Source organism: Opisthocomus hoazin, chromosome 7 (genome assembly GCF_030867145.1).
Source record: "Opisthocomus hoazin isolate bOpiHoa1 chromosome 7, bOpiHoa1.hap1, whole genome shotgun sequence".
Taxonomy (NCBI): Eukaryota; Metazoa; Chordata; class Aves; order Opisthocomiformes; family Opisthocomidae; genus Opisthocomus; species Opisthocomus hoazin.
This window is the reverse complement of record NC_134420.1, coordinates 31,060,936-31,087,133: the sequence shown is the minus strand read 5'-3', so window position 1 is coordinate 31,087,133 and position 26,198 is coordinate 31,060,936. Positions and strand designations below refer to the sequence as shown.

General features: G+C 48.5%; 1 protein-coding gene across 1 annotated transcript; it reads right to left on the bottom strand.

The window, feature by feature from the left end:
• Positions 1-438: 438 nt before the first annotated feature.
• CHAC1 (ChaC glutathione specific gamma-glutamylcyclotransferase 1) lies at positions 439-2,833 on the bottom strand. Its single transcript, XM_075426870.1, has 3 exons — positions 2,528-2,833; positions 2,404-2,439; positions 439-2,215 (listed from the first exon to the last, which is right to left on the bottom strand). Exons 1-3 carry the CDS (start codon positions 2,774-2,776, stop codon positions 1,784-1,786), a joined length of 717 nt encoding a protein of 238 aa, XP_075282985.1. The 5' UTR covers positions 2,777-2,833; the 3' UTR covers positions 439-1,783.
• Between the last annotated feature and the right edge of the window lie 23,365 nt (positions 2,834-26,198).

Below are 26,198 nucleotides of genomic sequence, written 5' to 3'. Positions count from 1 at the left end.
TGCAGCAGCAATTTCTTGTCCTTTCACTATTACTTCTTAGAAACAGCGATGCCAAGTTAGACTCGGAACAAAAATCCTTCTACGTGCCAAGGGAGAATTATATTTCTGTGCCTGTCCTGTACAGTCCAGAGGGCTGGCTCATATCAGTTGTCAGTACTAGCACTCCAGAATCAGCGGGAGCTGGAAAGAGTCAGTCACTGAATCCCCTTTCCTCAAAGGGAAAGAGTCAATGGGTGTCTTCGAGTAGATCCAGCAGAGGCAAGCTGCTCAGCAGTAAGGTTTTTTTTTTTTTTGAAGAACACACACACACACACCACAGGAGCTACAGCAGCATGACCAGCTAAGGTTTTGGTTTTAAGACAAAACACATTAGAAAAGGAGGATCAGTGTGAACTTTAAGTCAGTAATGAAAAAGACCAACACCAAAGCACAGAAGACTAACTTTGCAAGTTTGTTTTATTACTGGGCGCAGCACAGTACCACTTCATATACATACAAGCCACAGTAATACAAACAGTCCCTATCCATTTTTCACAATAAAACCCCACACGGTACCGGGGAGGAGTCCAATGTCCCAGGGGACAGCTCAAGAGCTATTTTGCTGCCATTGCAGCAGCTTTCTTAACAAACACTATGGGTTTTCACACTGTTAAAGCCTGAGCTTGCAGCAGTGCCTCTGCTCAACCAGGATCAAGGCAGGCTGCTGAGTAGCTCAAAGGCTTGGAAGTGCGCTCAGTTACAGTCCTTTGGAAGTACAAGCATACCAGTCAGACACCCCTGCACAGCACTAGAATCCTCAAATGCTTCTGCAGAAACCCACATTATCCTGAAGCACCAGAGGTTTATCCAGCACAGGGCTTGTTAAAACACTGCTGTGTCCAGACAACTTTCCTGCAGGCAGCACAGACTTCCCACACAGGCAAGACCGTTTCTTACAAAGTCAGTTAAGTCTGTAGCAGCACAAGGTCAGTGAAGCTTGGAGAAAAGCTTCTCTCATCAAAACAGGCTTAGCTCCTCAGAAAACTGATTTAAAACTAGAAGGCACAAATGCAAGGTTGAATGCAGGCTACATACCACTGTGGCACACAAGCAGTTTAGATACCCCTCCTAAGGGGAAATATAACACATAATAAATACAACATGGCATTTTCGAAAGTAAGTGCATTACTTTGATCCATCACAACATACAGAAGCAGGATCCACACAGGAGCCTACAGAGGCCAGTTCACTTAATATTGCACAGAAGTCCCAAAATTTAGTGCCAGGTCATTGAACCAGAGGTGGGACATGGCAGGAGTTAAAAAAAGGAGGTCTCATTTGGCAGAACCTGCCCAAGTCTCCACCACCACACAGCTTTTTGCTAATCTGAGGTAGAATTACATAGATACTGCTTAAACCCAGTCAAGTCCTGCTCAACTAGTCTTCAAAAGAAAAAAAAAAAAGTGCACAGAATAAATTAACCTCTTTCTTCTCTAAAGAAAGTGAATGCTTCAGGTTTGGCACCTGGACACAAGCCTTACAGCGAAAAGTTCCAGCGAAGATCCATGCTCCCCACCTGGAAAGCAGCAATGGTTATCTTGGTGCTACAGGTAAGGAGCATAACAGGTACTAACTGCAAGTCCTATAGCAAGCGTGTTTTACTCCACTTCCTCCCGCCCCTACTACTTGCTAATTCTCTCTTTATTCACTCAGTCCCGTATATTTTATCAGAGTTAAGAATGTCCCCATTGCTTTCTCCCTTACGTCCCTTCTACTGGGACCTTACAAAAAACAAATTTCTCTTTCAGCACTTGGATTTCTGAGGGACACTTGCAGTTTCTTCTAGCGACTCCTCTGTGTAGTACAGGCATGGAAGGATGGAAGTGAGAGCCTCTTCGATGGAGAAGAGGTGTTTATCCTCTGCTTGAGGACAAAAGTAGCGCATGAAGTCTGCCAGTCTCAGCAAGTACTCAATGTTATGACCAGCACAACCACTCGAGACGATGATTTGAGCTGCAATGTCTTCTTCCGATGCTGGGCCGAGGTAAGAAGGGTTCTGGGGTGTCGCAATGTAAACAAGAGCCAGGATGGGTTCCTCCGCATCTTTCTCCTGAGGGTGGAACTTCACCAGCTTGGTGTCGTAGCCTCCCAGGACAGCTTCTCGCATGTTGAGATACTGGAGCGATGCAGCAATTTGTTCCCCGCGGACTTCGTAGGCTACACCCCACGTGCACGCCTACGAGCAGGAGAGCGAGGCGATTACGGGACAGCAGGCAGGGCCACGCACACGGCAGAGCGAGCCGGCCTCGCTGCTGGGGCCCCACACGGCTAACCCCAGGGCGGGGGAGATAACACCCCCCGCACACCCCCGGAGGGCAGACGAGCGGTTTCCAGCTGCCCCCCCCCCCCAATCCCGGTACTCACCCCGCAGTCCTCCAGCAGCGTCACCACCCGGCCGGGCTGTGAGGGGAGGCGAGGGGAGAGCCGTTAGCAGCCGGTCCCGCGCCCGCCCCGCCGCGCCCCCCCCCACCCCGCCGGCCGCCCTTACCGCGCTCCGGCTGCCGCGGTGGAAGGTGTCTCCCTGCCAGAAGCGCCGGCTGTACCCGCGGATGAAGCCCACTTTGCGCGACGTGAACTCGAAGCCCGGCCTCCACACCAGCGAGCCGTACCCGAAGATCCACACCGGCGGCGTCGGCTTCGGCTCGGCGCCCTCCGCCTCCCCCGGGGGCGAGGAGGAGAGGAGGGGGGACGGCGGCGGCTGCGGGCGCTCCTCGGGGCGCTGCGGGTCGCGCTTCATGGCTGCCGGCGGCTGCCTGAAGGATGCGGCGCCTGGGCGCTCGTGGGCCGGCGCGCGCCGCCGCCGCTCTTTAAAGCGCCGGCCGGGCCTCCCGCCCCGCCCCCGCCCGCCTCGCATTGGCGCGGGGCTGCCCCGGCTCGCGGCCGGGTGATGCAACGAGGGCGGGATGTTTCGCCGCGCGCGCGGGTTGCGTCAGGCGGGGCGGGGGGCGGCCGTTACCCCGAGCCCGCGCTCGGGCGCTCGGAAGCGGTGCTGGCTGCGGGCGGCTGAGCGCGCTCTCCCCTGCGCCGCACCCAGGCGGGGGTGCGGGCCGGTAACGCGCCGCCGCTCGTTGGGTGCCGGGTCCGAGAGCTGCGGGTGCGTGAGGCGGAGACCCGGCCGCGCGTCAGCCCCGGGCACGGCCGGAGCGGCGGGCTCAGGACACGCAGTTGTTCGTTCTGGTAGCAAGGGAGAGCAGGGGGAAAGAACGAGGAGCAAAACCGCGGGGACATTTTTACGGAAGTATTTCCCATTGTCGTTCTTGTCCTCTGTAGCTGATGACACCAAAGGGTCTGTTTACAGCATTTTCTTCAGTTTCCTGCCGGGTCCCATCGACCCGGCGCCCAGCTTTCTGCTCCACGCCGCGGCGTTGCGGCTACGATGCAGACGGGCTGTGCTGGGTGCTCCCTGCGCCTTGGCCCGTCACAGCGGGTGACCCCCGCAGCCTGCACGGCTGTCCCCCGCGCCGCGGTGCGCAGCATGCCCTGCGCTCCTGCCCAGCACGGCTCACGCTCTGGCTTCTCACCTTGGATGACCCTTCACAAGGTCGGCCTTGACAGAGCCCACAGCTCCTTAATTCTCCTCTCCGCTTGCGCTTTTCCCGGTCACCTTCTCTGTCTTACTTGGGCACAGAGGTACGGGGTCGCACCGCGTCCTTCACAACGCACACCCACACCCTCACAGGCCTGCAGCTTCTTACTCCTTCCCCGCCGGCCCCTCTCCGAAGGCAGAATGGGAATCCATGCCCTGTTCGTACAGCTGCCGTACTCGGGGCCCAAGTCACTGACAGGAAAGCGCTCTGGAGCATGTTCTCCTTAGCAGCCGTCTGTACCAAAGCTCTGCTTGGCAGGACAAGAAGTGAGTCTCCAGTCTTACATTTCCAGTCTTGCCGATCCTGGCTCTTCAGATACAAGACTCCTGCCTTAGCTGTGCAGTTTGTCAATGCTAAAATAACGTGGCTTTTCAATCGCATGAAACTGGTTTCATCTGGGAATTAAACCAGTCCTCTGCATCCCATTGCAGCCAGCGTACATTTTTCGTATTTAGCTCTTGAGTTTTTTCCTGCTAAAATCAAGGAAATTTGGGCAAAACCCCAATATGTGGTTAATAAAAGCATTAAAACTTTTGGGTGTAGCTGCATCATCCTTATCAAGCGAGGGCACAAAGAGCGACTGACAAATCAGTGTCTAAAAGATAAGCTGAAGGAGCTCTTGCTAGGTTCTGGTGTTAGTGATACCAGTAAAAAGAATCTGGCCTCTTTCTTCAGCTTTCCTCAAGACACGAATTTTATCCGTCTGAGAAATGCACTGGATTACGCATGTTGGTCAAATTAAGCACTAGGTATCTTATCTGCTAGTGTAAGCTAAGGAAAATTGGATAAAGAAATAAAGAATATGCTGCTAGGAAGTGACTGCATGCTTGCTGACGGGGGGAGAAAAATTGCTCCTTTCCATTGCAGAGCTGTCTCAATTGTGTGTCTCACCTTGCCAGAGGACTCTGCGGCACAGCTGGGCCAGATTTGCAGTGGAGAGCCAATGCCTGAAGCAGAAGCCTGAGGGGACCAGCTTCAGATCCCACACCAGTTAAACACTATGGTTTCTGGCCCCTTCAGTGCTATTACACCCAGATCAATTAGGTATGAAGTTAGAAACTCCTTTTGAAGTCGTCTGGATTTTCTCATGTAAAGACATTGGGATATTGCTCCATCATTAGGAGCACAGCCCGGGGCAAGACTGCTATTGAAGTTGTGGCATATACAGCAAGAGGTTAAGAATTCTTTTTTGGTTTCAAGCTTTCATTAATCCATTTCTTGTTACTGACTGTACCTTCATTGCACAGTGGTTAAATAAACCAAAGGGTGTGAGGATCACCAAGGAAGGGCTGAGCGCAAGAAGTGTCTTGCAGGTGGTATAGATGTGGCCATGCAAGTAAGGCAGGTGGATACTAAGCAGAGGTCTTAGTGTCTGTTGGTGTTGTTGGAGCTGGCATTCATAAGGCAAGGAGAACAGTTTGCCAAACTAAACCACAGGAATGCTCAAATAGGTGTGAAGGAGGATGTGGAGCGGCAATGGAATTAACTGTTAAGGAACATGATGTAGATTCAGGAGTACAACAAAAGGAGAGGGAAAAAACCATAGGACTTCAACAGTATAAAAGTGACTAAGGGGAAAAATAAGGGAAGATAAGGGTCATACTCTGTTAATTATAATTTTAAAAATGCGTAACAGCAGTAAGAATTTTTATTTTGGCCTGGAAACCTTAAGGAAGGAGAAAAAGGCAATGGTAGTTTTGTTCATTACATCCTGAAACTAGTTTTTCCAGGTTCCGGGAAAAGGAGGAGCTAGTTTCTCTTTGGCAGTATATGCTCTGCTTCCCCAGAGTGAGCATTCCCAGTGCTGGGTGACTAACCCATTGCCAGAGCTGCCTGTTTGTCAGGACAGTGGTGAATCACCCCAGAGCTAGAGGAACCAACAGGGCTGGCATGACACGTAGCAGTGGATTGAAACTGTCATTAGCTTCGTCTGGTGTTTCAGGCCCTGACTTGCTTCAGTAAGCTGGGGATGCACATGGGGTTTTACCAAAAGTTGTTTCTATTCAGAAAATACCAACTGGGGACAGGCAGGTTGCCGGTTCATTTCCAGGTGCCACCACATCTTCCTCCAACAGCTTGGCACTGCTTCCATCTCTCTACAGCAAGCAGACAGGAGAATCTGAAAAATAAATCTGCCCCTTTTCCCTAAGGCTTCAGTAAAGATTACAACTTCTGCAACTGGAAGTGAAGTTCAAACAATGTCACAGACATTTAAAAGTGATGTAAATCACTACTATTCGCCGATAGTCACTATGCCATATCCACGTGCATCACCAAGGGTCTTACTCACTTCTGTTTGTTGAATCGAATTCTTCTGGCATTTACAAATCTCCTCCAGATGTGAACACTTACCATATAAATATGCAGTCGTCCTTGTTTCAAACATGGAAAGTACTGTCAGGACACCAGACTGAAAACCCAACGTCTGCCTATCTACGACAACACGGAAGCTCTGCATACAAGGCACCACTTGTGCATACAAGGGTGGAAATCAAACAAGGCAGTGAAACCAGTCTCCACGTTTATGTGGCCTGTGTGTCAACGCTAACAACAGGATTAATAGTTGCAGTATTCTTCTGCAGGACAGAACCTAAGCTGCTGCTGCTGACCTACTCCATGTTCAGTCTGTTCACCCCTATGGCTGCTGCAGCTGTGACTGTTGTCAGCTGTGTTGGCAGTTTTTGTAGTGAGCTGAATTCATGTCCCAAAGACTACTGAATGCCCACAGACGGGAATGACAAACTTAACTGAGCCATGACAAACTTGATTTGTATTTGAATTAGTTATGTGAGGGGAAAGAAATATAATCGATAAATCCAAAGAGCATTTTAACATGTCATCAATCCCCAGTGGCCTGGTAGCTGACTGCGAAGTCCTCTGAAGAAAACCCAGCGTTATCATTCTGGCTTTGGAGTCTTGTACCCCAAAGTGACCTGCTGCAACTGTGCTGCTTGCTGACTTCCCCTCTCGGTCTCACTTCAAGCTGGGGGGCAGTTTTGACCCTGTGGGCAGGAGCTGGACTCAGTTGCTCCGGACACCCTGCCCCTCTGTCACATCCCATGTTGCTGACTGATACTGAGGTCCCCCCAGCAGGGGTCCATAAAAAATCTCTCCAGAAAGAATCAGAACTCCAATTTCAGACTGGATTTTATCTTGGTTAAAGGCAGACACGGTGAGCAAGGCTGAGGAGCCAGTGTAGAGGGTTGTAGCAGGAGCATAGGGATTTTTGTCTTTCTTCCTTTAGGGTAGGGAAGAAACTCTAGCACTTCATACCAGCACAACTTGAGGGATCAGCAAATTGGATACTGAATGTAAAAGCTGAGTGCAGACCTGCTGGAAACCCAGCAGAGTTTTGCTTGAGCCCATAGCATCCCAAGCCTAGGAGCTCATCCAAGTGCCAGGCTGTGAGCCATGACCTAGACGGGATCATCCTTTGGTGCAGAGTAACTTCCTGCTCCTTTGCTCCCCATGGCCTTGCTCTGCTGCACAGACACTACGCTGACACCTAGAAGGGCATTTTGAGGTGTCACGTGGATGTCCATGTTGGCAGCCTTAAGGTGAGACAAGGACAGAGGAGGCATGGGCTCATGTGGCTTGGGCTGGGAACCTCAGCCTTGACTGTAAATGTCAGCATCTTATCCGGGCTGATTTAGTGTTGTCATTTAGTTTCACTTCAGGAGGTGAGTTAGTTTCACTTCCAGTATAAAGAGAAGAAAAATGGGTTTAAAGCTAAAATTTTAACAAAGCAGAATTGAGAAAAACCTGAAGGAACAGGTTGATGCAAGCAGGTAGACTGAAGGGTCCAAAGACAAGTGTGGAATACCCTCAGAATTTTAAGTCAAAGCTAGAAAGCAATCTACGATTTGCATCCTAAGCAGGGAAGGAAAAGCATGTGGGGAAGTAGCCAGCTAATTTCAAATAGGGTTTGAGAAATAATAGGGAGCTCCTAAAGGATGGAAAAGGAATAACGCAACAGAAAAACCTCTGGTTTGTCACTTTGGTATGAAATGAAGCAAGAACTGCAGAAGTTAGGGGTAATTTATACATCAGAGAGTTTAAAGCTCAGTAAGAAGCTTTCTAGTCAAATAAAAAGGGGATCAAGAAAGAAGTGAGACAACAGGCAGCAATATGACTGTCAAGACGAAAGACAGCTTAGATGCGAACCAATAAAAGACAGGACGGTGACTGTTATGAGGCTTCACATCTGAAGCAAAAGCACAGTTCTGAGAACTCCTGGTGCTTGTGTCAAGGGAGGTGAAAGAACAGACACAGACCAAGAGTCATTAGCGAGGAATGTAAATACATCTAAGTGGGGCAGGTACCAGATGACTGGAAAATAGCAAGCAGTCCCTGTATCTGAGGCATGAAAAATAAAATGCAGTGGAGCAAACTGAAGAGCTGTTAGCCTGACCTCAGCAGCACACAAATCTTTCTATTATATGCTTTGACAGAAAGAATAACTCGGGATGCAAATATAGTTGAAATACGCAATGGGCTGAGCAAAACACTTCAATGCAGACTAATGGCACAGCTGTCTTTGGCAATTGACTTTTGCATAGAAGAGGATGCACAGATGCAGTTTGTCTAGGCTTCAGCGAAGTATTTAATAGGGTAATGCATGACAAATTATTAGGTGAGATACAGACAAGAACTGTTCAAGGGGAGATGACTGCACTGGATAGGAGAGGAAAATTGGGGGATATTAACTGGGTACCATTATTTTGAGACACACCGGTGTGGTTCCAGTCTGCACAAGGGGAACACCTGCCAAATCAGCAAGAGTTAACGCTGTTGCACAATACACTGCTGAAGCCGCAACTGAAAGACTGTTCAGAAGAAAGATGAAAGCATGGACAGAACAGGGAAGAGCTATTAGGCTGATTGAGGGGATGCAGAGCCCTCCCTCCTAGAGGATGCTGGCCTTGCTTAGTCTGGCTGTATGTAGATGGGGAAGTAGGACTGGTTTACATCAAGGGGTTTATCCTGGTGACTGAGGGAGAGGAGGAGAGGGGAGCTGTTACTCAAACTGAATTGGCACAGAAGCGTATGAGCGTTACCTGGACATGAGTGGCGTAGCCTGGAGATTGAAAAGAATATCCTAACCTGCAGGGCAGCATGTTTTTAAAATTGCAACCCCCACTCCTCCAGGTGAGGAAGCAGTAACAGAAAAATAACTACTTTATGTAGATTTGACTGCAACAGAGATTATGTGATGTAATTATATCTATTACCTACAGTGTGTTTCCGTCCAATGCGCTCGTGTTTGAAGAGCAGAAAGTTTCCATTTCAGGAGCATCACAGGAAAGAGCTGGAGTGTAGCCTCAGTCAGTTGGAGCTGAACTCCAGAATTTCCACAGACCTGTGGTGTCAGAAAGGCTTCATCAGTTTACGATGAGAAGCTTTTGTCCTGACTTGCTTGCAGCTACTCTCGCCCACATTGTCACAGTGTCTTCGTAACAACCATTGCTTCTCTGTGGCCTAGTTGTTAGGGATTTATATTTATCAATGACATGGACAGCAACATCGAGTGTACCCTCAGCAAGTTTGCCATCCAGAGGGATCTGGACAAGCTGGAGAGGTGGGCCTGTGTGAACCTCATGAGGTTCAACAAGGCCAAGTGCAAGGTCCTACACCTGGGTCGGGGTAATCCCCGCTATCAATACAGGCTGGAGAATGAAAGGATCAAGAGCAGCTCTGTTGAGAGGGACTTGGAGGTACTGATAGACGAAAGGCTGGACATGAGCCAGCAATGTGCGCTGGCAGCCCAGAGGGCCAACCGTGTCCTGGGCTGCATCAAGAGAAGCGTGGCCAGCAGGTTGAGAGAGGTGATTCTGCCCCTCTACTCTTGCTCTGGTGAGACCTCACCTGGAGTACTGCGTGCAGCTCTGGAGCCCTCAGCAGAAGAAGGACATGGAACTGTTGGAGCGGGTCCAAAGGAGGGCTACAAAAATGATCCGAGGGCTGGAGCACCTCTCCTATGAGGACAGGCTGAGAGAGTTGGGCTTGTTCAGCCTGGAGAAGAGAAGGCTGCGGGGAGACCTGATTGCAGCATTTCAGTACTTAAAGGGAGCCTATAGGAAAGACGGGGACAATCTTTTTAGTAGAGACAGCAGTGACAGGACGAGGGGTAATGGTTTTAAACTAAAACAGGGTAGGTTTAGGCTGGATATAAGGAAGAAATTCTTTACAATGAGGGTAGTGAAACACTGGAATGGGTTGCCCAGAGAGGCAGTGGAGGCCCCATCCCTGGAAACATTCAAGACCAGGTTGGACAGGGCTCTGAGCAACCTGATCTAGTTAGCGGTATCCCTGCTCGCTGTGGGGGGGTTGGACTAGATGACCTCTAGGGGTCCCTTCCAACCCAAAACTTTCTATGATTCTATTCTATGATTCATTTTCTGCTAAATCCAAGACACAGCTAGCTAGAGGATGACCACAAAGCCCCAAACAGGCACAAACTGGGAGTTCTGAAATACCTGATTGATGTACCGATGGCAAAGCAAGAGGTGCAGAATGAATGCAAACCCTGAAGAACCATCTCATCCCAACTACTGAGAAACCCCAAACAAGGTGACATTATAGCATCATCTGGAATTTTGAAGGGGTGGAAGGAGGATGAAATTCATGTTCTACTTGCTAGCAGAGAAGTGAGCTACAAAGTCTGTCACCAAGCTTTAAGAAAGGACCAGAACTAGCCCCTGCGCTTTCCAAAGACAGGAAGCAGCAAGTTCCCAAGTGTAATAACGGCACAGGAGGCTTCCTCGTGGGAACAGAGCCCAGAAACCACACAGCTAAAGAGATGTGAGAAAGGCCGATAAAGAGAGAGTAGGGTGAAGTCTGGAATGAGACTAAACAGCACAAAGAGGAACCAAATCCCCCCTCTACCAGCCAGCTGGTAGAGCCATCATACGCTGCTGTGAGGAGGGCAGCCGGTCCCCCAGCAGCCCTGCCCCTCCTTACTGTGGCCAGAGGGAAGGATTTGCACCTGCAGCAGTCAGCAATAGTCTTCATCTGAGAGAGAAAGGAAACCCCTCTACTACCCACTCATCCAAATCCTTATGAAGGCAAAAAGGAGGGTCATACGAGTGCTTCTGTTTAGACCCTTGATTGCTCCAGGGCAGAAAGATGTGTGTTGACTGTCCAATCAAATCCATAAACCAACCCCTCACCATGTGGGACTTATGGATCAGTGTGGAGAAAGAGAGATAAGTAGCTATCTTGGCAAGAAGCTGCTCCTACACTGGATCCTTTCTCCTTTACTGTATGTAATGCATAAGTGTTCCTTGCTTATATTACATTTCACTCTTTCCAACAGTTGAGTGTTGCTGCAAGTAACCGAGCTAGATAACGTGATGCTTAATGTAGAGGAAGACAAAATGTTTTATGTTGTTGTTTCAGCAAATGAGATTTTCTTATTTCTAGAATTACTAAGTCTTGTTGCTGTGACAAAAAACCCTAAATGGACCTGAAGTTGTGGCTCATACCAGTCAGATTATTGTTGGTGACAGATACCGAAAGACTTTGCTTTAAACATGGACCCACTGGGTCGAATTTTGTATTCTGATGGTAAGACTATGTGTCTGTCTGAAGGGAATTTGCAGTCCTGTAGAGAATTCCTGGAATAAACAGCAGAAAATATTTGTCTTTGTATTTTAGTATCTCTGGCATCTGTACTCAGAACTGTTTGAGGTTTGAAAAATAGCTGTAGATGTGTTGTAAGTGAGCTAACATGTTTGGTTTTATGGTATGAATGGGACAGATTCTGGCTCAACAGTAACTCCACTTCTTTTGCGATTTCTTAATTCATATCCACTTAGGTTTTGGGCCCTCAGTTCTCAGCTGTCTCAGAATAAAACCCTGCTTTCTTCTCCCTTCGGTTTGGTAACCTAGGTCTGCCGTTTCCCTTGCTGAATCTTTTTGTGATTAGCCCAGCGGAACTGAAGATCTGTTCTTACTAATTACAGGTGCTCTTCCCAGAGATGAGGAGCAGAACGTGCCAATGATCACCACCTTCCTTAAAGCACAATGCTATTTATTTAGAACAAAATGTTATGGAAAAAACACTTAATAAGCCAAGAAATGACTCGCACACCTGCTAAACGTTGCCTGTCTTCCTTGTGGTGCCCTGGCAAATATGATAAGCAAGTTCTGCCAGCTCTTTAATTCAGAGAGAGCATCTGTGTGTCAGATCAGGCTGTCTCTCTGCCCCAGAAGACAAAGCTGAGTGCCAGGATAACAGGCACAGAGGACGTGCATGAATACGTGCAGGTTTCACAGAAACACTCTCGTTTGGCCTGGAGCACAAACACGCAAGTCACACGTGCTGCCCAGCAGTCTGTCCAGACCATCCCTTCCATGCTGTGGGTCCATTCTTGAGCATCTCTCCAAAGTTGGATATGCTCCTGCCTGTAACTTAGGTGCGGGTCGTGCTGCTCTGTGAAGTGCTTGCCACCTGTTTGCACATGGGGACAGCAAGAACTTGCATGGCTGGACAGCTGAGAGTCCTCAAAAGTAATCGGTAGCTGTTGGACTTTCTGTATGGCCAGTAATGGGCTCCTACGCTCAACCATGCTTAAGACCAAAGCAGGGAAAGCATCTGCCTGGACAGAGCTGTTGTGTGTGTTGGCTGTGATCCGTCCTGGGTAGTCCTGGTGCTTTCCATGCTTCGTAACCTTTGTGGCAGTTCACTGTAGCGCCATTTGAAACCTCAGTGTTATCACTTCCATCAGGGGGATATCATGACTCTCAGATACTTAAAAACTATTAAAGATGATGAAGATAAAATTATTTCAATATTAAACATCTTTCAGTTCAGTTTAGGAGATATGTTGCTTCCAAGCCCTCTGGAAAGAGAGGTCAGAAAGTGCAGCTGTAGCCCATATGGGAACAGAATTTTTCTAGCAAAATAAAATGGATGTTCTTTTTAAGAAAGCCGTGATTTTTGTGGTCTGTTACCAGACTGGCAATGGCTCTGGTCACAGCCTCTAGATTTGGCTTTAAAAAGAAAAACAGTCATACATGTGTCTTGCTATGCTCTTTTTGGGGAGGGAAAGTTTCCTCTCTGCCCCTGTATGAAAAACCTGGGCCCTGTGGCAGAATGGTTGTGCTGTCCCGCAGCACCAAGATGGAAACAGAAGGCTTGTGAGGGCATGTTGCATCAAGCCGCAGGCTGTGGTGGTAACAGAAGGCAGGTAGGAGGAACATCAGCGGCCAGGCTTCAGGCGCTTGGACTGCCCGGCCAAGGCTGCTGTTGTAGTGGCTGCAAAGAGAGAGGCTGATCAACAGGCTGAGTCAGAGCGTTAGCATAAATTGGGGTGAATTCCCTGTGGCTGCACTGTGCAAGGAGGTGTGTTTCGGGGAAGCTGACTCCAGGCACGTATGAAGACCAGGAGCCCCTGGGCTCATGACTCATGGCACTGTCAATGCAAAGAGCCTTGGACTGTGGGGCTGCACCAGCTGGGCTTACTGTGATCGCTGGCGTTTCTGCCCTAGCTTTGTGTCCTCTAGACATGGCGGTACCTGCAGGCACCAACTTCACCTGCTTTTTCCAGGCAGAAACAAGAAGTCACTACCCAGAGGCAGTGTCCTGCATTTTTGTTCCCTGGGTAGAATAAGGCATGGGCGCATTTTGCATGAAACGGCAGCTGTGTTGCCAAGCTGTGCCTGCCTAAGCAAGCAGGGCTCCTGCAGCCCTCAACAGCCCGTCCATTAACCAGTTACAGCTCTCCTGCTCCGAGTGCAAATGTGAGAAGGCCGCTGCTGGCCTTTTGGTCGAATACGTGGTAAGGAAGGGTAACCCAACAGCTTTTCTAGGTGCAGGGAAGATGTTCCCGCTGCACCTCCTCGCCATGTAAGCTGTGCGTGGGAAGTGTTGACAGTGCAGTTCTGTGGTCTCTGCTCCTAACTGGCAGGCAACAGGAAAGTGACTCATGTGACATTGCATCCCCTTCTACGCAGGGAACATGGTGACTCGAGGGACAGGTGCTGGGCCACACAGTAGCTGTGAGATTGACAGTAAAATTATACTGGCTGGCAGAGACCAAGCTCTTGGTGGGTTAAGATCACCAGTAAAGGCATTTGAGCTCCGCTTAGGAGTTCCTCAGCTACCAATGACCTGTGGACACCAGCAAGCAGAGTTCTGCTCCATCAAGAGCTGGCATACTTTGCCAGTGTTTTGATTCCTGTGGCCAAAAACAACCTCCAGTGTTGACAGAACAAAGTATTTACAGTTAGCCTGTTCTCATGTCTGCTTGGGTAACTCCTCTGTGTGTGTAGCTCCAGTGGCATAGTCTGAACTTTTTCCTGCACTCACTGACTGTACCCTGATGTTGCTCCTCTCTTGGCTGAATCTGACCTACCAATATGCCCTATGAGATTGTTTTTCTCCATCCGCTCTGGTTCTGCTATCGATCCTGACCTGGCACTGAACATTCCCTGCTCTGCCATGATATTTCTCTGTTGCAGATTTTGATTCTTCTCGTGTTCCTAGCCTTGTCTTATCTCAGACCCTGCTACATGCTGAGCTTTTTGGAACTGATGTAAGAGCAGAAGCTAAGCTTAGCCTTCCTGAATTCAGTAGCTTCATCTATCTATACCAAGGCCAGAATTTTCCTTGTCACTCTTAGCTCTCTAATGTCAGCTCTCGGCAGCTCTTTGGTAGTTTGAGGTGCTGTGGTGTCTTCCCAGTGCTAAATACCCTGCTTAGTTATGTCTGTCTGTGTGTGGTGATGGTGATAAGATCAGAATTTAAGAGGAGTTTATCTGCCTTGGCTGGAGTAAAGGGTAGTGTGGGTGCAGGGACACAGACATCTTGGCCTATTGGGCTCTTGAAAAGCAATGGGACTTTTTTGAGGGGAGGTGGAGAAGAGGCAGAAGTGAGGTTGATGTGGCTTACATGTTTTTTACAAGTAATCTACTTAAATTAATACAATCTGAATTCCACCTGCATCCCTGTACCTCATCTGTAGCATTCATCCCCCAGTGCCACCCAGCCAGTCATAACAACACAGGGTGAAGTGTGATGTAGTCTGGATTAATCTGGATGCAGATTTTACCAAGGCACCCTCCCTGTTTAATGGCCAGCGTGAGATCTGGCAGTGAGCTGTACAGTGCTGGCTGTGGGGAATCCTCTCCTGAGCCAGACAAAAGCTGCGGGCACTCTGGTTGCACAGATGCTGGAGGCTGATGACTGGTGTGTCAGTGGAATATCAGAGCCATAACCTGAGTGATCGGTACGTGATGTAATGATTGGACTGGAATGCTGTACGCGAGCAGAGGCAACGTCACCGCCTGTTTACTAACTCTGGTGTTACACGTAGCCTGAGGTTACATCGGGCAACAGAGAGCACGGCCAGATTTTTGTGAGGTGGGAACACTAGACTGATGCCAGGACAACAGCTGACGATGTCAGCTTCTTTTTTTGATAGGTATTTTCCTCCTCTCGTTTCAAGGAAAAGCCTTGAAACGTTCCCTTGATGGTGTGCTTGGTATAAGATTTCACAACTCTCGGCTAGCACGTGTATTTCAAACCCTCAAAGATGTGTGAACCCCACCTTGGTACAGATTGCACTGTTGAGGAAAGACTCTGTCCTGATACCTGTATGTATTGGATAGAAACCAGTTCCTTAAGTCCATCTTTCCTGTAAGAGAATAAATAAACTCTTACCCCAGAGCCCCCAGATGATTACAACAAAGTGGTTGTATAGCTGCTTGCGTTCCAGCTTCTGATGAATATGAAATTGCTCTTGGCAGTGCTGGGACATGCACAGCCCATTCTTAATTTTGTGGGGTACACATACACGTCCTGTTGCAGTACAGTGCGCACTTTCCAATACATTTTAGTCTTCTCTAGAAGAAGTCCCATTTTAGGAAATCTGCTCCAGCTAAGATAGGAAGGCTGTTGCCTTATAGCCCTTTAAGAGGCTAACGGTTCTTTAGGATAATCATTTTCTCTTTTTTAAATCGCCTTCTAATCTCACAGCCTCCAATCCCATAGCGCTTGGCTACAGCCTGCCGAGACCGCAGCCTCTAGCAGCAGGTAGCTTGCAATGTCCGCTGGAGCTTCCGAGCACTGTCTGGGAAAGAGAGGCTGAATGCAGAGGTGCACGCAGGGTGAGGGGACAGTAGTGTTCTGCTCTCTAGGATCTTGGTTGGTGGAGGCTTATTCCTAAAGTCTGTCGCTACAGGCTAATGCCAAAAATCTTTAGCTTTTTTCCATATTCCACTGCTTCAAATAGGAAAGGGTAGTCACAGTGCTGCCCACTCAAGGACCACCTGTGTGTATAATGTTGTGATCAAACCCCATTATGTTGCAAAGCTTACACAAAAAAATAAGGATCTTGCCAAAGCAAGACTCAATCAAAATTCTCAAAGGTTCCTGGGTGAAGAGCGTTAAGAATGTGTTTAAATCACTTGATGTTGAACTTATTCACCTGCTTAAGTAGTTAGTGAGATCTTTAATTTGAGTCTGAGTCTATGCATGACAGATGCCTTCAGAGTCAGAGGTGTGAAGAATCCCTCCAAACCTACCAATGCCTTTTCTCTCCAATCCTGGAGATAGCTGAGGTGATCAAACAGTTGTCCAGGGACTGTTTAATGCTGCATGTCTAGTTGAATCACTGTCCACGTATTCCTCTCCTATCTCCCACTTCATTACCTTCTGTGCTGAAATGGAAGCCTGTAACATGAAATCTCCTTGAAGAAAGACTGTGGGCAGTTGTTCTCTGCAACATCCAGCTGGTGGGAAAGTTCACCAGACTCAGTCTGTCCCAGCTTGTTCTCGCTGCCCCTCCAGACCTGCTGGCAGGTTTGTGTGTATACATTTTAGCAGAGCATTACACATCAGAGTAGGTTAAGCCAACACCTAATAGCACAGCAGTTCAGAGCGCACATCCACCGCCCAGTGTTCCTCTTTCCCCTTAGCTGCTTCCTTGAACTGGCTTTCCCAGTTTGCGCTGCCATGTAGTGTAAAGCAGTACAGTAGAGCCCTGGTATTTCTTAGCCCTTGGATTTCCACGGGTGAGCAGACAGAGGGGAGAGGAGCAGGCAGCTGTTGCATGCCAAGGGCTTGGGTATGAATGGCTAATTGTGGATGGATACATGGGTAGGCAGGTTAAGTGCAACAGCAGCAAGGATTTAGATTTTGCTGCAAGGTGGTAGTGTCTCAAAGCAGTGATGGATTTGGCTGAAGAGGGCTCCATTCATCTAATGCAAAGCCTATGTACTGCACTTCTCGCAGTCAAGGAAAACAAATAAGAGAGAGAAAATCTCAGCCAAGAACTGGGTCTCTTCTCTTCCTCCGTTCAAGGCAGGGTGACTTGGTGTATGTTGAACAGAAATATAGTTCTGCCATGCATCTTCTTTCAAACATCAGCAGGTGTGAGATCTTCTAGTTCTGTCGTGATAAGGAGATCTGCACCAAAGAAGAGTCAAAACTAGACTCCATAGTGTCTTCTGTGAAACCTTCAGCCTGAGAAGTAACCCCTCTGTCAAACTTCAGCCACTTTCCCATAATAGAATTTGCCTATTTTCTGTAAGCTATTTTTTGCTGTTTTTTAGATATATATGTGGTAGAGGAAGATTATGAGAGCAATTAAAACATAAATTGCAAGACGCTGTGCTGGAGCTAATGGAAGAAAGGTGTCATGGTGTGGTTGTGCAATAGCTTTGTGGTTTCCGTATTGCTCATGCTGGAATGCACCGGGAGGCGAGAGGACTCAGTACCTGAATGGAAGGGTCATTGTGGCATGTTACAGTATTGGTGATACATGTAGCAAAGGTTGCATCAGATGGCTGAGCATTACCAGTAAAGAACATCTAAAGAGCCCAAAAGTGGGAGAAATCCCTGTGGGAAGGCCGACTGGTGGCTACATATGCCTTTGCCCAGAAGACTTTAGATCAACAGAGTCACAAGCTGAATACGCCAGTTTTTCTGTGCTGTTTGCTGAGAACCTAGTGCACTGGATTTAAAAACAAATAATTGCACACTCCATGACCAGGCTAGTCAAAAAGCAGCTATAAATGGGAAACAGAAACAATGGCAGGGCAGAAAACAGCATTGACCTCCCAATATGACCATTTAAATTGAAAAAGCTAAAAAAGACCTGCATAAATTGGGGAATAACACAATTTGAAATCATCATTGGTTTTTGTCAAATTTTTATTGACAAATGTTTTCCTGATATGTTGCCTCTGTATGAGAGAAATTAAAGCAACTGCTTAGATACTGTTACTTGTCAAATGTCGTACCTGTGGATCCACTAAGAAAACTGAGCAGGCAAATTGCTCTTCTTCCCATGCAGGGCTCTCACTTCGGTTTTTTGCCTCTGCTGATCTCTCATTCTCCTCATTCATTTCTGAGAGTCCTAAGCAGAACCATTCGCCTCTAATCTGTGTGTGGAGAGATGATGTGAAAGAAAGATGCTGATAACCATGACGCCTGAAATGATTTTATGTCTTTGGTAGACCACAAGGACCACGGAACCATGGCGTTGACCTTGCTGTATTCATTGCCTCTAGCCTGAGCACACTTCTTGCCTGAGCAGGCTCAGACATTGCATCAGTGAGTGTCCTCTAGCAATGCGCAGAACTCTTCTTACACTAGCTAATTGAATCTAACTGTCCCTCTCGGAGGCAGATGAGTAAGTATTAGCCCCACTTTACACCTAGGAAGAGTGGGAGGGGAAAGTGGCTTGCCCAGGTTTAAGTGGGAACCAGTGTGAGCGATGTCAGAGTACCCTGCTCGCCTGTGCCCAAGCCCTGTGCATGCCGAAATTGTAAAGTTCCTTATGGAACATGGGAAATGAGTTAAGTGTTGGGCTATCTATTCTGTGTTAGATATTATATTGCTTGCTGAGTGCTAGGTAATGTGTTGAGAAAGGCATGAGGGGAGTAGGCTCAGAGGCACAAGTTGCACTGCCAAGCAGAATAACAGTACTAGTGACATGGTGGCAACAGGCTTGCACTGGCCTGCTGAGCGCTGGCAGGAGGACAGTCTGGGTAGTCCAATGGCAAAAGGGATGCTGGCCTCATTTCAACTGCTCAGTCTGGCTGCATCAGTGCTCTAGTTGGTATTTCCTTCCTTCTTCTCTAGAGAAAAGACAAGATAATTTGAAGCACAAAGCCAAGACTTTGCCCTCTGGAGGGATTCCAGGGTTGCAGATGGACTGGGCTCTTAGCAGTGCTGCTGGAAAGCAATTACATTTGCAGTTCAGGAGAAGGAAAGAGGAGGAGGGAGACTCACTGAACTGACAGCAGGGATAAGAAGGTAGCTCATTAGCACATCATCTTTTCTGCACCCTTCTGTGTGGGAGCAGATCTCCATATGATGACATTCAGAGCCTGGCAGGAGCTAGTAGGAATTTCTCTGCAAGAAAGAGTGAGTGGGTAGGTTTAACGAGATCAAAAGTGAGCTCCTCTGTGGTCCAAAGGTTCATCCTGCATGGTCATTCCCAAACTTCACCATCAGCTGCTGACCTGGAATATGAAGAGGAAGCATGGAAGTAATGAGGTATTCATCAAAAAGAAAAACAAAAGAGCAGCAAAGAAACCCCCTTCTGCAGCATGTCTCATCCACTTTTTTTGCTCCTGCCTTGGAGTGCAGTTCAAGAAGTACCTATTTATTGTGCTGTGTCTATGGTAAATCACAGCTGGGAAAGATGGTGTCTCCCTTTACTCTGTGAGCATCCTCTATGGCAGACGAATTCTTAAGTGAACGTTTGAAGTAGAGAGGTGATTGTGTACCGAGCAGTGACTTGTGCTTGGAGAATTCCAGAAGGAGCTGTGCAGGAGACCTTGCTGTCTCTGTATGGCATGCATAGTGATCTGGAGAGCTTGAGTCCTGTGGCAGTGACAATGGCCTGTTGGAAACCCCATGGTACATGGTGATAAAGATATAATACACTTAACTGTGAGCTGAAGGGTGAGTTCCTGGCAGGCTTATTCGAAAGACTCAAGTGATGGTTCAACAGCACTAAGGTGTACATTCTCTCATTCCCTGAGCCGTCCCCGCGGCCCCAGAGGAAAATGTCAGGGAAAGCATAGCTTAACCATTCCCTAAAGGAGGTAGTCATGAATGGGAAGTGTATGTGTGTCTCACCTGCCAAGCAAACATGAAGCGCTATGCACTGGAACAGTGCTCTGTGGCACACCTTGTGTCTCTTTTTTGTGAAGATGTCTGCGTTACATGTGAAAATATCTGTGTGAGGATCTTGAGCCCTTTTGCTGAGACAGGAGGAGGAAGGGGCAAAAAATGAACCCATGCTGAAATCTTTTGATCCCAGTGGAGCACTGGGTAAACACCAACCGTTCTTATTTTCTGTTAATTCTTCTGTCTCCTCAGTATAAATGTCTTTCAGCTCAGAGCGGGGGAAGTGGAGTGCCCACAGGACCTGCTCCCAGGACCTACAGTGCCACAGTGTGGTAACACCTCTTTTTGGAGAAGCAGTCATCAGCTCTGGCAGTCTGGTTTTGCAGCCAAAAGGAGGCCCTTCAGTATTGCCTTCAGCTTGTGTCAGTATAGGAACTGTGCCATTCGCTTGGGCACATCGTGCGAGGTGACAGTGACAGCAAGGTGGAGGGCAGAACTGAGAAGTTTGTCTCTAATGGTAATGCAGCCTCCAGTGACAGAGGATCTCAAAGCACTGTACAAACACCTGCTGCAACTTACAGGGGATAACAATACCTGACCGAGAATGCCAGGGACAGAGAAAGAGGGTGAATTCTGCAGAGGGCAGCTGCAGAGCCTGGACAGTGGGAGCTGGGAGAGGAGAGAGGGAATAGATGCCTCACCTTGAATTCCTGTGATCCTGATTTACACTCGTGTAACTCTGTTGGAGTCAGTATCATTACATTCGTAGGAAACCTGGCTGAAAAATGAAAAATGAGCTCCGTGTCTCTTCACCAGTTGTTCTTTGTATTATTAGCACAAGCTTTCTTCACACTCCAGAACACGCTCCATCCGAGTTATAGGAAATTGCATGCCGCAACTGTTCAGCAATGCTTTTTATGTATAAAAACAAGCAGAAAACAAGAGGAGAACACAAGGTATGTGCACCCAATACTGCACAGGTTAATGCAAAGGCATTTTTGGACCTAATCAACCAGCTTTAGAAAATTACAGCAGGGGCTATTCAGCACCCTCAAGGCAGCCGCGTGCCTGCATGAAGAGGCGTTTGCTTTCATTTGGCAACTGTGACCCTGTGGCATGAACTGGACTAACAGCATTAAAATGAAGGTGGTGTTTATGGAAATGAACACTTAGGTTAGACATAAAGGCTGGTATCCACCCTTCTTCTGGGAAATGGCGGATCTCTGCGGGTCTGGGGTAGGGTCTTCTCCTGTGGTATCCTGTGTGGTTGCACAGCAGCGCCTTGAATGCCTCTGCCTTTCTGGAAAATGACTTGGAAAGGTTGGAGAGCTGCAGTTAGTTATTCTCAGGAAGGAGGTGGCAGGGCCTGGAGAAAAGAAACAGGAGCTGAAGTGAAAAAAAAGCAGAGGTGGACTGTGAGGAAACCTAAAGCAAAGGGACAGCTGAGAAAACCAGAAAGGTTTCTGCCCCCTCAAGGTGCAGACCGGAGGGCGGCTGCTCTGCAGCCTTCCAGTTCGGCGATTTTCAGTCAGTTTTGTGATAGCAGGCCGGGGAGAGATGCAACTTGCTGCCTCTCACACGAACATCTTCCTCTGTCATCTTGTCTGTTGTCACTGCAGAACAACTCCTGGTGCCACAGATGCAGCTTGGGGATCCTGCTCGTGGCTGGGGAGCACACAGGAGGAGAGTCCTGGGTGGGAATCTGATGCTGAGGGGACACGATGCTGTTTGCTTTCTTCCTGCGCCCGCTGCTCTGCAGTAATGGTCCTTGTCTGGAGCTGCAGTATAAAGCTGAAACACGAGGGGTGACTGTCGGAGAGATGCCCTTGCCGGCCCTGCATGCCAGCGCCGAATTAATGTGCCTTACCTGGTGTGCTGCATCATGTGCCATGCAGCAATAAGTCACTGAAAGCCAGGGCATAAATTCTCTGATCCCTGTGCGTTTCTCAAAGAGTAGAGTTGGTTTTGTCTCTCACAGCTTTGGGAGAGGGCATTTGCTTTCAGTCTCATTGAAAATGTCCACGTTGGCTCCCCTTGGCTGCAGGGTTCTGATGCCTTGCCTGTACTGTAACGGGGGTTTTAGTGCCGCACACCCTCTTGCCATGACTCCAACCTGGCAACTGTCCTTGCAGACAGCATTTTGCAATGCCCTGGTGCACTTCCCATGGTGACAGACACTTCTTATTTATAGGGTTGCTTGTGACCTTGCCATTGCGGCCCCAGAGCTGTGCAAAAACTTCTAGCTGTTAAAAAAAGCGTTTTGGCCAGGCGTCTTCAGTCTGTGACCATGCAATGATGCACCTGTACTCCCGGTGTTAGCAAGCTATCCCTGCAGCTGCAGATCTTGCTCACAGTAACAGCACATGCCTGTGGCCATGCAGCACAGGGCATTTTACTCTCTGTTAGCCCCGCTACTCTATTCCCCGTTAACCAGGGTGCACAGTGACAGAGCACTGCTGTGTCTTCAGCTGCAAGAGACGCTACTCAGTTTGGGTGCCTCTTGTGACGGGCAGACGTAGCCTGCCGCCTGTGCTGAGCCTTCGCAGCCTCGGGCTGCAGCCTCGGGCTGCGACTCCTCTGCAGAGCTGCATGGCTGCACAGTGCTGGTCAGGGACGCTGCGTGGCTGGCTCCCGGGGGACTGCGACTATGCCTGTGCGGCTCTTGGAACTGGTGCAAATACTTAACTCCCTTTTCCCACTGCTCCCCCTGCCCTCTGGCACAGATGAACGTGCTTGGCTTTCCAAAGACAAAATGTGAGTGCAATAGCTGGTACATGGTGACGAGCTCCTTCAATGCCAGAGCTCTCGCTGCTCCCACGTGCTGCCAGTTTGGATTTGCGTGGTGTGATCTGTTCCTCCCCAGCCTGTTCCCAGCGGCGTGCCCCACAGTTACTCATGGTGGGACAGTCTGTAATCAAGTTAGCGTACAAAAAATGCCCTGCTACCATTGCCTGCTCAGATTTCTAACAACAGAACGCTCAAATGGAATAGCCATAAAGCGTTATACTGCAGTGGGACCACTCACAGTGGTACTGTCTTATTTCCATGAGTTTTAGTAAGAAAACAGCTAGTTCAAAGCATGCATATGTCATGTTCATTTAGGGTCAGCCAAGAAAATTAGCTTTCGTTTTTTGTTGTTGTAGATCAGTTATCGCCACTTTGATGTCTTCATTCTGCAGTTCAGGATGTCCAGGGTCTTTCCTGTGCTGCGTCTCAGCAGCACCTGGATGTTATGAAAGCTGCAGCAAAGGACAGTTCCTTCCTCAAGTAGTTTACGGTTTAAATAGACAGGGCAGGCAAAAGGTGAAGGAACAGGGTTACTTTTTTTTTTTTTGCCTACTGTAGGTGAGATGTGAGGAAATAAAAGTGCCAGCTCACAGTTTCACCGGCATTCTGCTAAGCGTAAATGGGCACGAGCCTCTGGTGTATGTCTGCAAAGGCTATTTCTTCATATTTGAAAGGTGGTGACCCAACATAGTAAGTAACTGGTAACGTGTATTAGCTGAGTCAGGCCCTGAACTGGGTACTGGGTGCTAAAGAGGATTCGCTTAATCTCGCCGTGACAGGTCATTGCTGCTGTGACTGCAGGAGAGCAGGTGAAGGCCCAGACCAGAGCTGTGTAACAGCTCCTAGGAGGCTCCCGTGTGCTTTAGTGTGAACTGGTATTAAATGCAGGCTGTTGTCCCATGTGTCCCTGCCTGCCAGCCCCTTAAATTCAGAACTGTAGTGTTTGCTTTCTGCCAGCCTGGAGGCAGGTCCCAGTCCCTGAGAGATCCCCAGCACCCTGTTCCGACTTCGGATACACTATCAAATGAAAGGGATCCCTTCTGGGGTCCACGTGGTCCTCGGGTGTTTAAACAGAGGTGTAGAGAGTAGGAGGAAGAAGGTGTTTTTCCCACATGAGCCAGGGAGCTCACCCCAATGTTGGAGATTGTGACATTCGGCAAAAGACTTGAAAGGGCTCAGTTGCCTCGGGTACCGAAACAGCACACTGGGGATGTCACTTGACCACAGGTAGAGAGAAAATACCACAGGCTAAAAAGCCCTAAAGAGAGCAGAGAAAGGCATAACCAGAAGTAGCCGGATGCTGAAAGCAGATTCAGCTACAAAACTGGAAGTGTTTCTACCATGGGGTTGATGAACCACTCGGACTAGTTACTGGGGACCACATCAATCCCCCATGCTTTTATGCCTTAATGTGCTTTCCTGCAGCATTTGCTTTAGGCAGCTCAGTGCCAGCTTGCTGCGTAGACGGGAAGCCCCATGATATATCAGGTGTCTGAAGAGATGAGCCCTGAGTCCCTCACATCACCTCCTTCTGTGTCCAGCTCACTCAGATGCCTTGCAGGGCACCTGACTGCCTTGCACTTGCCTGCAATAAAACCCTGGGAGTTACCAGCACCTCATTTCTTTTCTTCCACTTTATGGGATGTGTGAGACTGGCTTCTTTAGCCTGGGACTGGATGTCCAAGCAGGCAGGGGGAGGGAAGGTGCCGGTGGGGGGAGAGGGCTGTGCTCCACACCACAGCCAGCAGTACACAGTGGTATTTTTGTGTGAGCTGAGAAGGGGGGGGGGGGAGGGCTGGGAAGCTGCTTCAGGCTTGGGAAAAACAGTTGGCACAGTCGTAATCGGGAAGGAAACAGGAAATGTTGTCGTGAGGTAACAAACAGGAAGCGATGATGGCAGCGCAGCGTGGCCTGATTTGGGCTGCAGCTCGAGGAAAGCGCTCCTCTGCGTGCCCGCGTACCACTCTTTGGTTTGCACAGATGCTGTTTACTCCAAGTGGCTATTTAAACAGTAAGGCGAGACTCGTAAAGGCTTATTTGCACTTCCACGGCCATGAGGAGTCTGACGGGCGTGAATGCGTCCTCACAACATCCTTCTGAGCCACGTTAGCGTTAACAGCTCCAGCTCGCATGTCAGGAAACCAGGAAACGGGCAGCCACCGAATGGGGGGCTTTCTCAAGGACGTGTAGGGGTTAAGCGTCCACATCCTGCTCACTTCAGAGAAGCATTGCCTGCTCCTCAAATTCACAGCCCAGGATGCCTTTTGCACAGCCTGAACCATCTTAAAGGTAGTTGTCAGGTCTCAGTTAATGGCGTTGACCCTTCCAAGAGTCACCCTTTGTTCCCAGTTGTTTCAGATGCCTCTGCAGGGGAGAACGCTGTAAAGGTCTACCTTTCTCCGTGAACCCTAGATGAGCTGCACGGTTGGCTTAAAATAGACGCTTCATGCTTGGATGGCTGCGGTGAGGTGAGATGAAGCTGCGTCTGCTGAAGATGACTGAGAGCAGACTGTGGAGCAACTGCTAGAACGGCGAGGAAGTTCTTCCTCCCCACAAATCAAAAATGCGTATCTGATGTAAGTGCTTCTTAACTGTGCTGTCTCCGTGAAAAAGGAGATTTTTGTAATTATGAGCACATGGGCATTTCTGCCTGTTGCTAGGATGTAAGTGAATTCTATCTCCAGAAACCTGGCCATGCGCTGTGAATTGTATCTAGAGTTTTGGAGAACTTCAAAAACCTCCTCCTAAGCAACTTATGACAAATGTAAATACCATTAATAGAGTGAAAATCAGTGTTATCTTCATGAAGGGAGCGGATCTGCGGGAAGAAAAGACCCTCTGTGCTACAAGGACATGTGAGAAGAGGAGAAGCTATTGAAGAAGCAAACACCAGGATCTGGCGGGCTGAATTGAAAGAGGGGATTAAAGCAAGGCCATTTCTTTTGTAATTATCACACTTGTATCCTGTGTGGGTTTCCTCCCACCCCAAATACATTTTGTTCAGATTATCTTGTGTTTCTTTGCTGACAATCTTCCAGAGAACAAATGAGTTCATACGCAGGAACAAAAATGCTTTGGCAATGCTTTGGCATTTTCTGCCAAAGCAGAAAATGTAAGGCAAATATTAAACCGTGTTAATAGAAAAGGAATTTCAAATGCACAGTTATTCATATTTGCACCAGGAGTTTTGACCCTGCTCACAAACTGTCGTGGGAGCCATGTGCCCAAGTACAGGGATTGTCAGAGCTCTTGCGTGGTGCCAGGAATGGCCAAATCCTGTTCTGGCTGGTGATGGCCTCTCCAGCTATAAACCTAACTCTCAGCAGATCTTTTTGGATGTTAAATATGAGTTGATCTGATTTAATTTGATTTATAAAAACAGACATGGTGCCTTTGTGACCTTCTAGGTAGTTAGTTAAAAATGTAATCAACAAAACCACGCTGAAGCCAGCAAGAACTGAACAAGTCAGTCATAAAGCGCAGATAAAAGATGTTGTCAGCAAACGGCCTCTCCTCAAACTGCATGTTTTCCTCATTGATCTGTGTATTTGCAAAACAGGACTATGAACAAGGTGCTGTTTTGTACCTTGGGACTCTTCCTGGGAATGACTTGGTCCTCATGCAGAACAGTCTGCAGGGTGGGTTGGCTGCAGGCATAGATGGAGTCTGAGCGCTGTCTCCACCTTGGTTGGCAGGAG

Excerpts from the sequence above, each read along its gene's own strand:
- CHAC1 (XM_075426870.1), bottom strand. The coding sequence starts at position 2,776 with ATGAAGCGCGACCCGCAGCGCCCCGAGGAGCGCCCGCAGCCGCCGCCG. Across the intron at positions 2,440-2,527 it reads ACCGCGGCAGCCGGAGCGCG|CCCGGCCGGGTGGTGACGCT; the intron begins GTAAGGGCGGCC and ends CTCCCCTCACAG. Across the intron at positions 2,216-2,403 it reads CGCTGCTGGAGGACTGCGGG|GCGTGCACGTGGGGTGTAGC; the intron begins GTGAGTACCGGG and ends TCCTGCTCGTAG.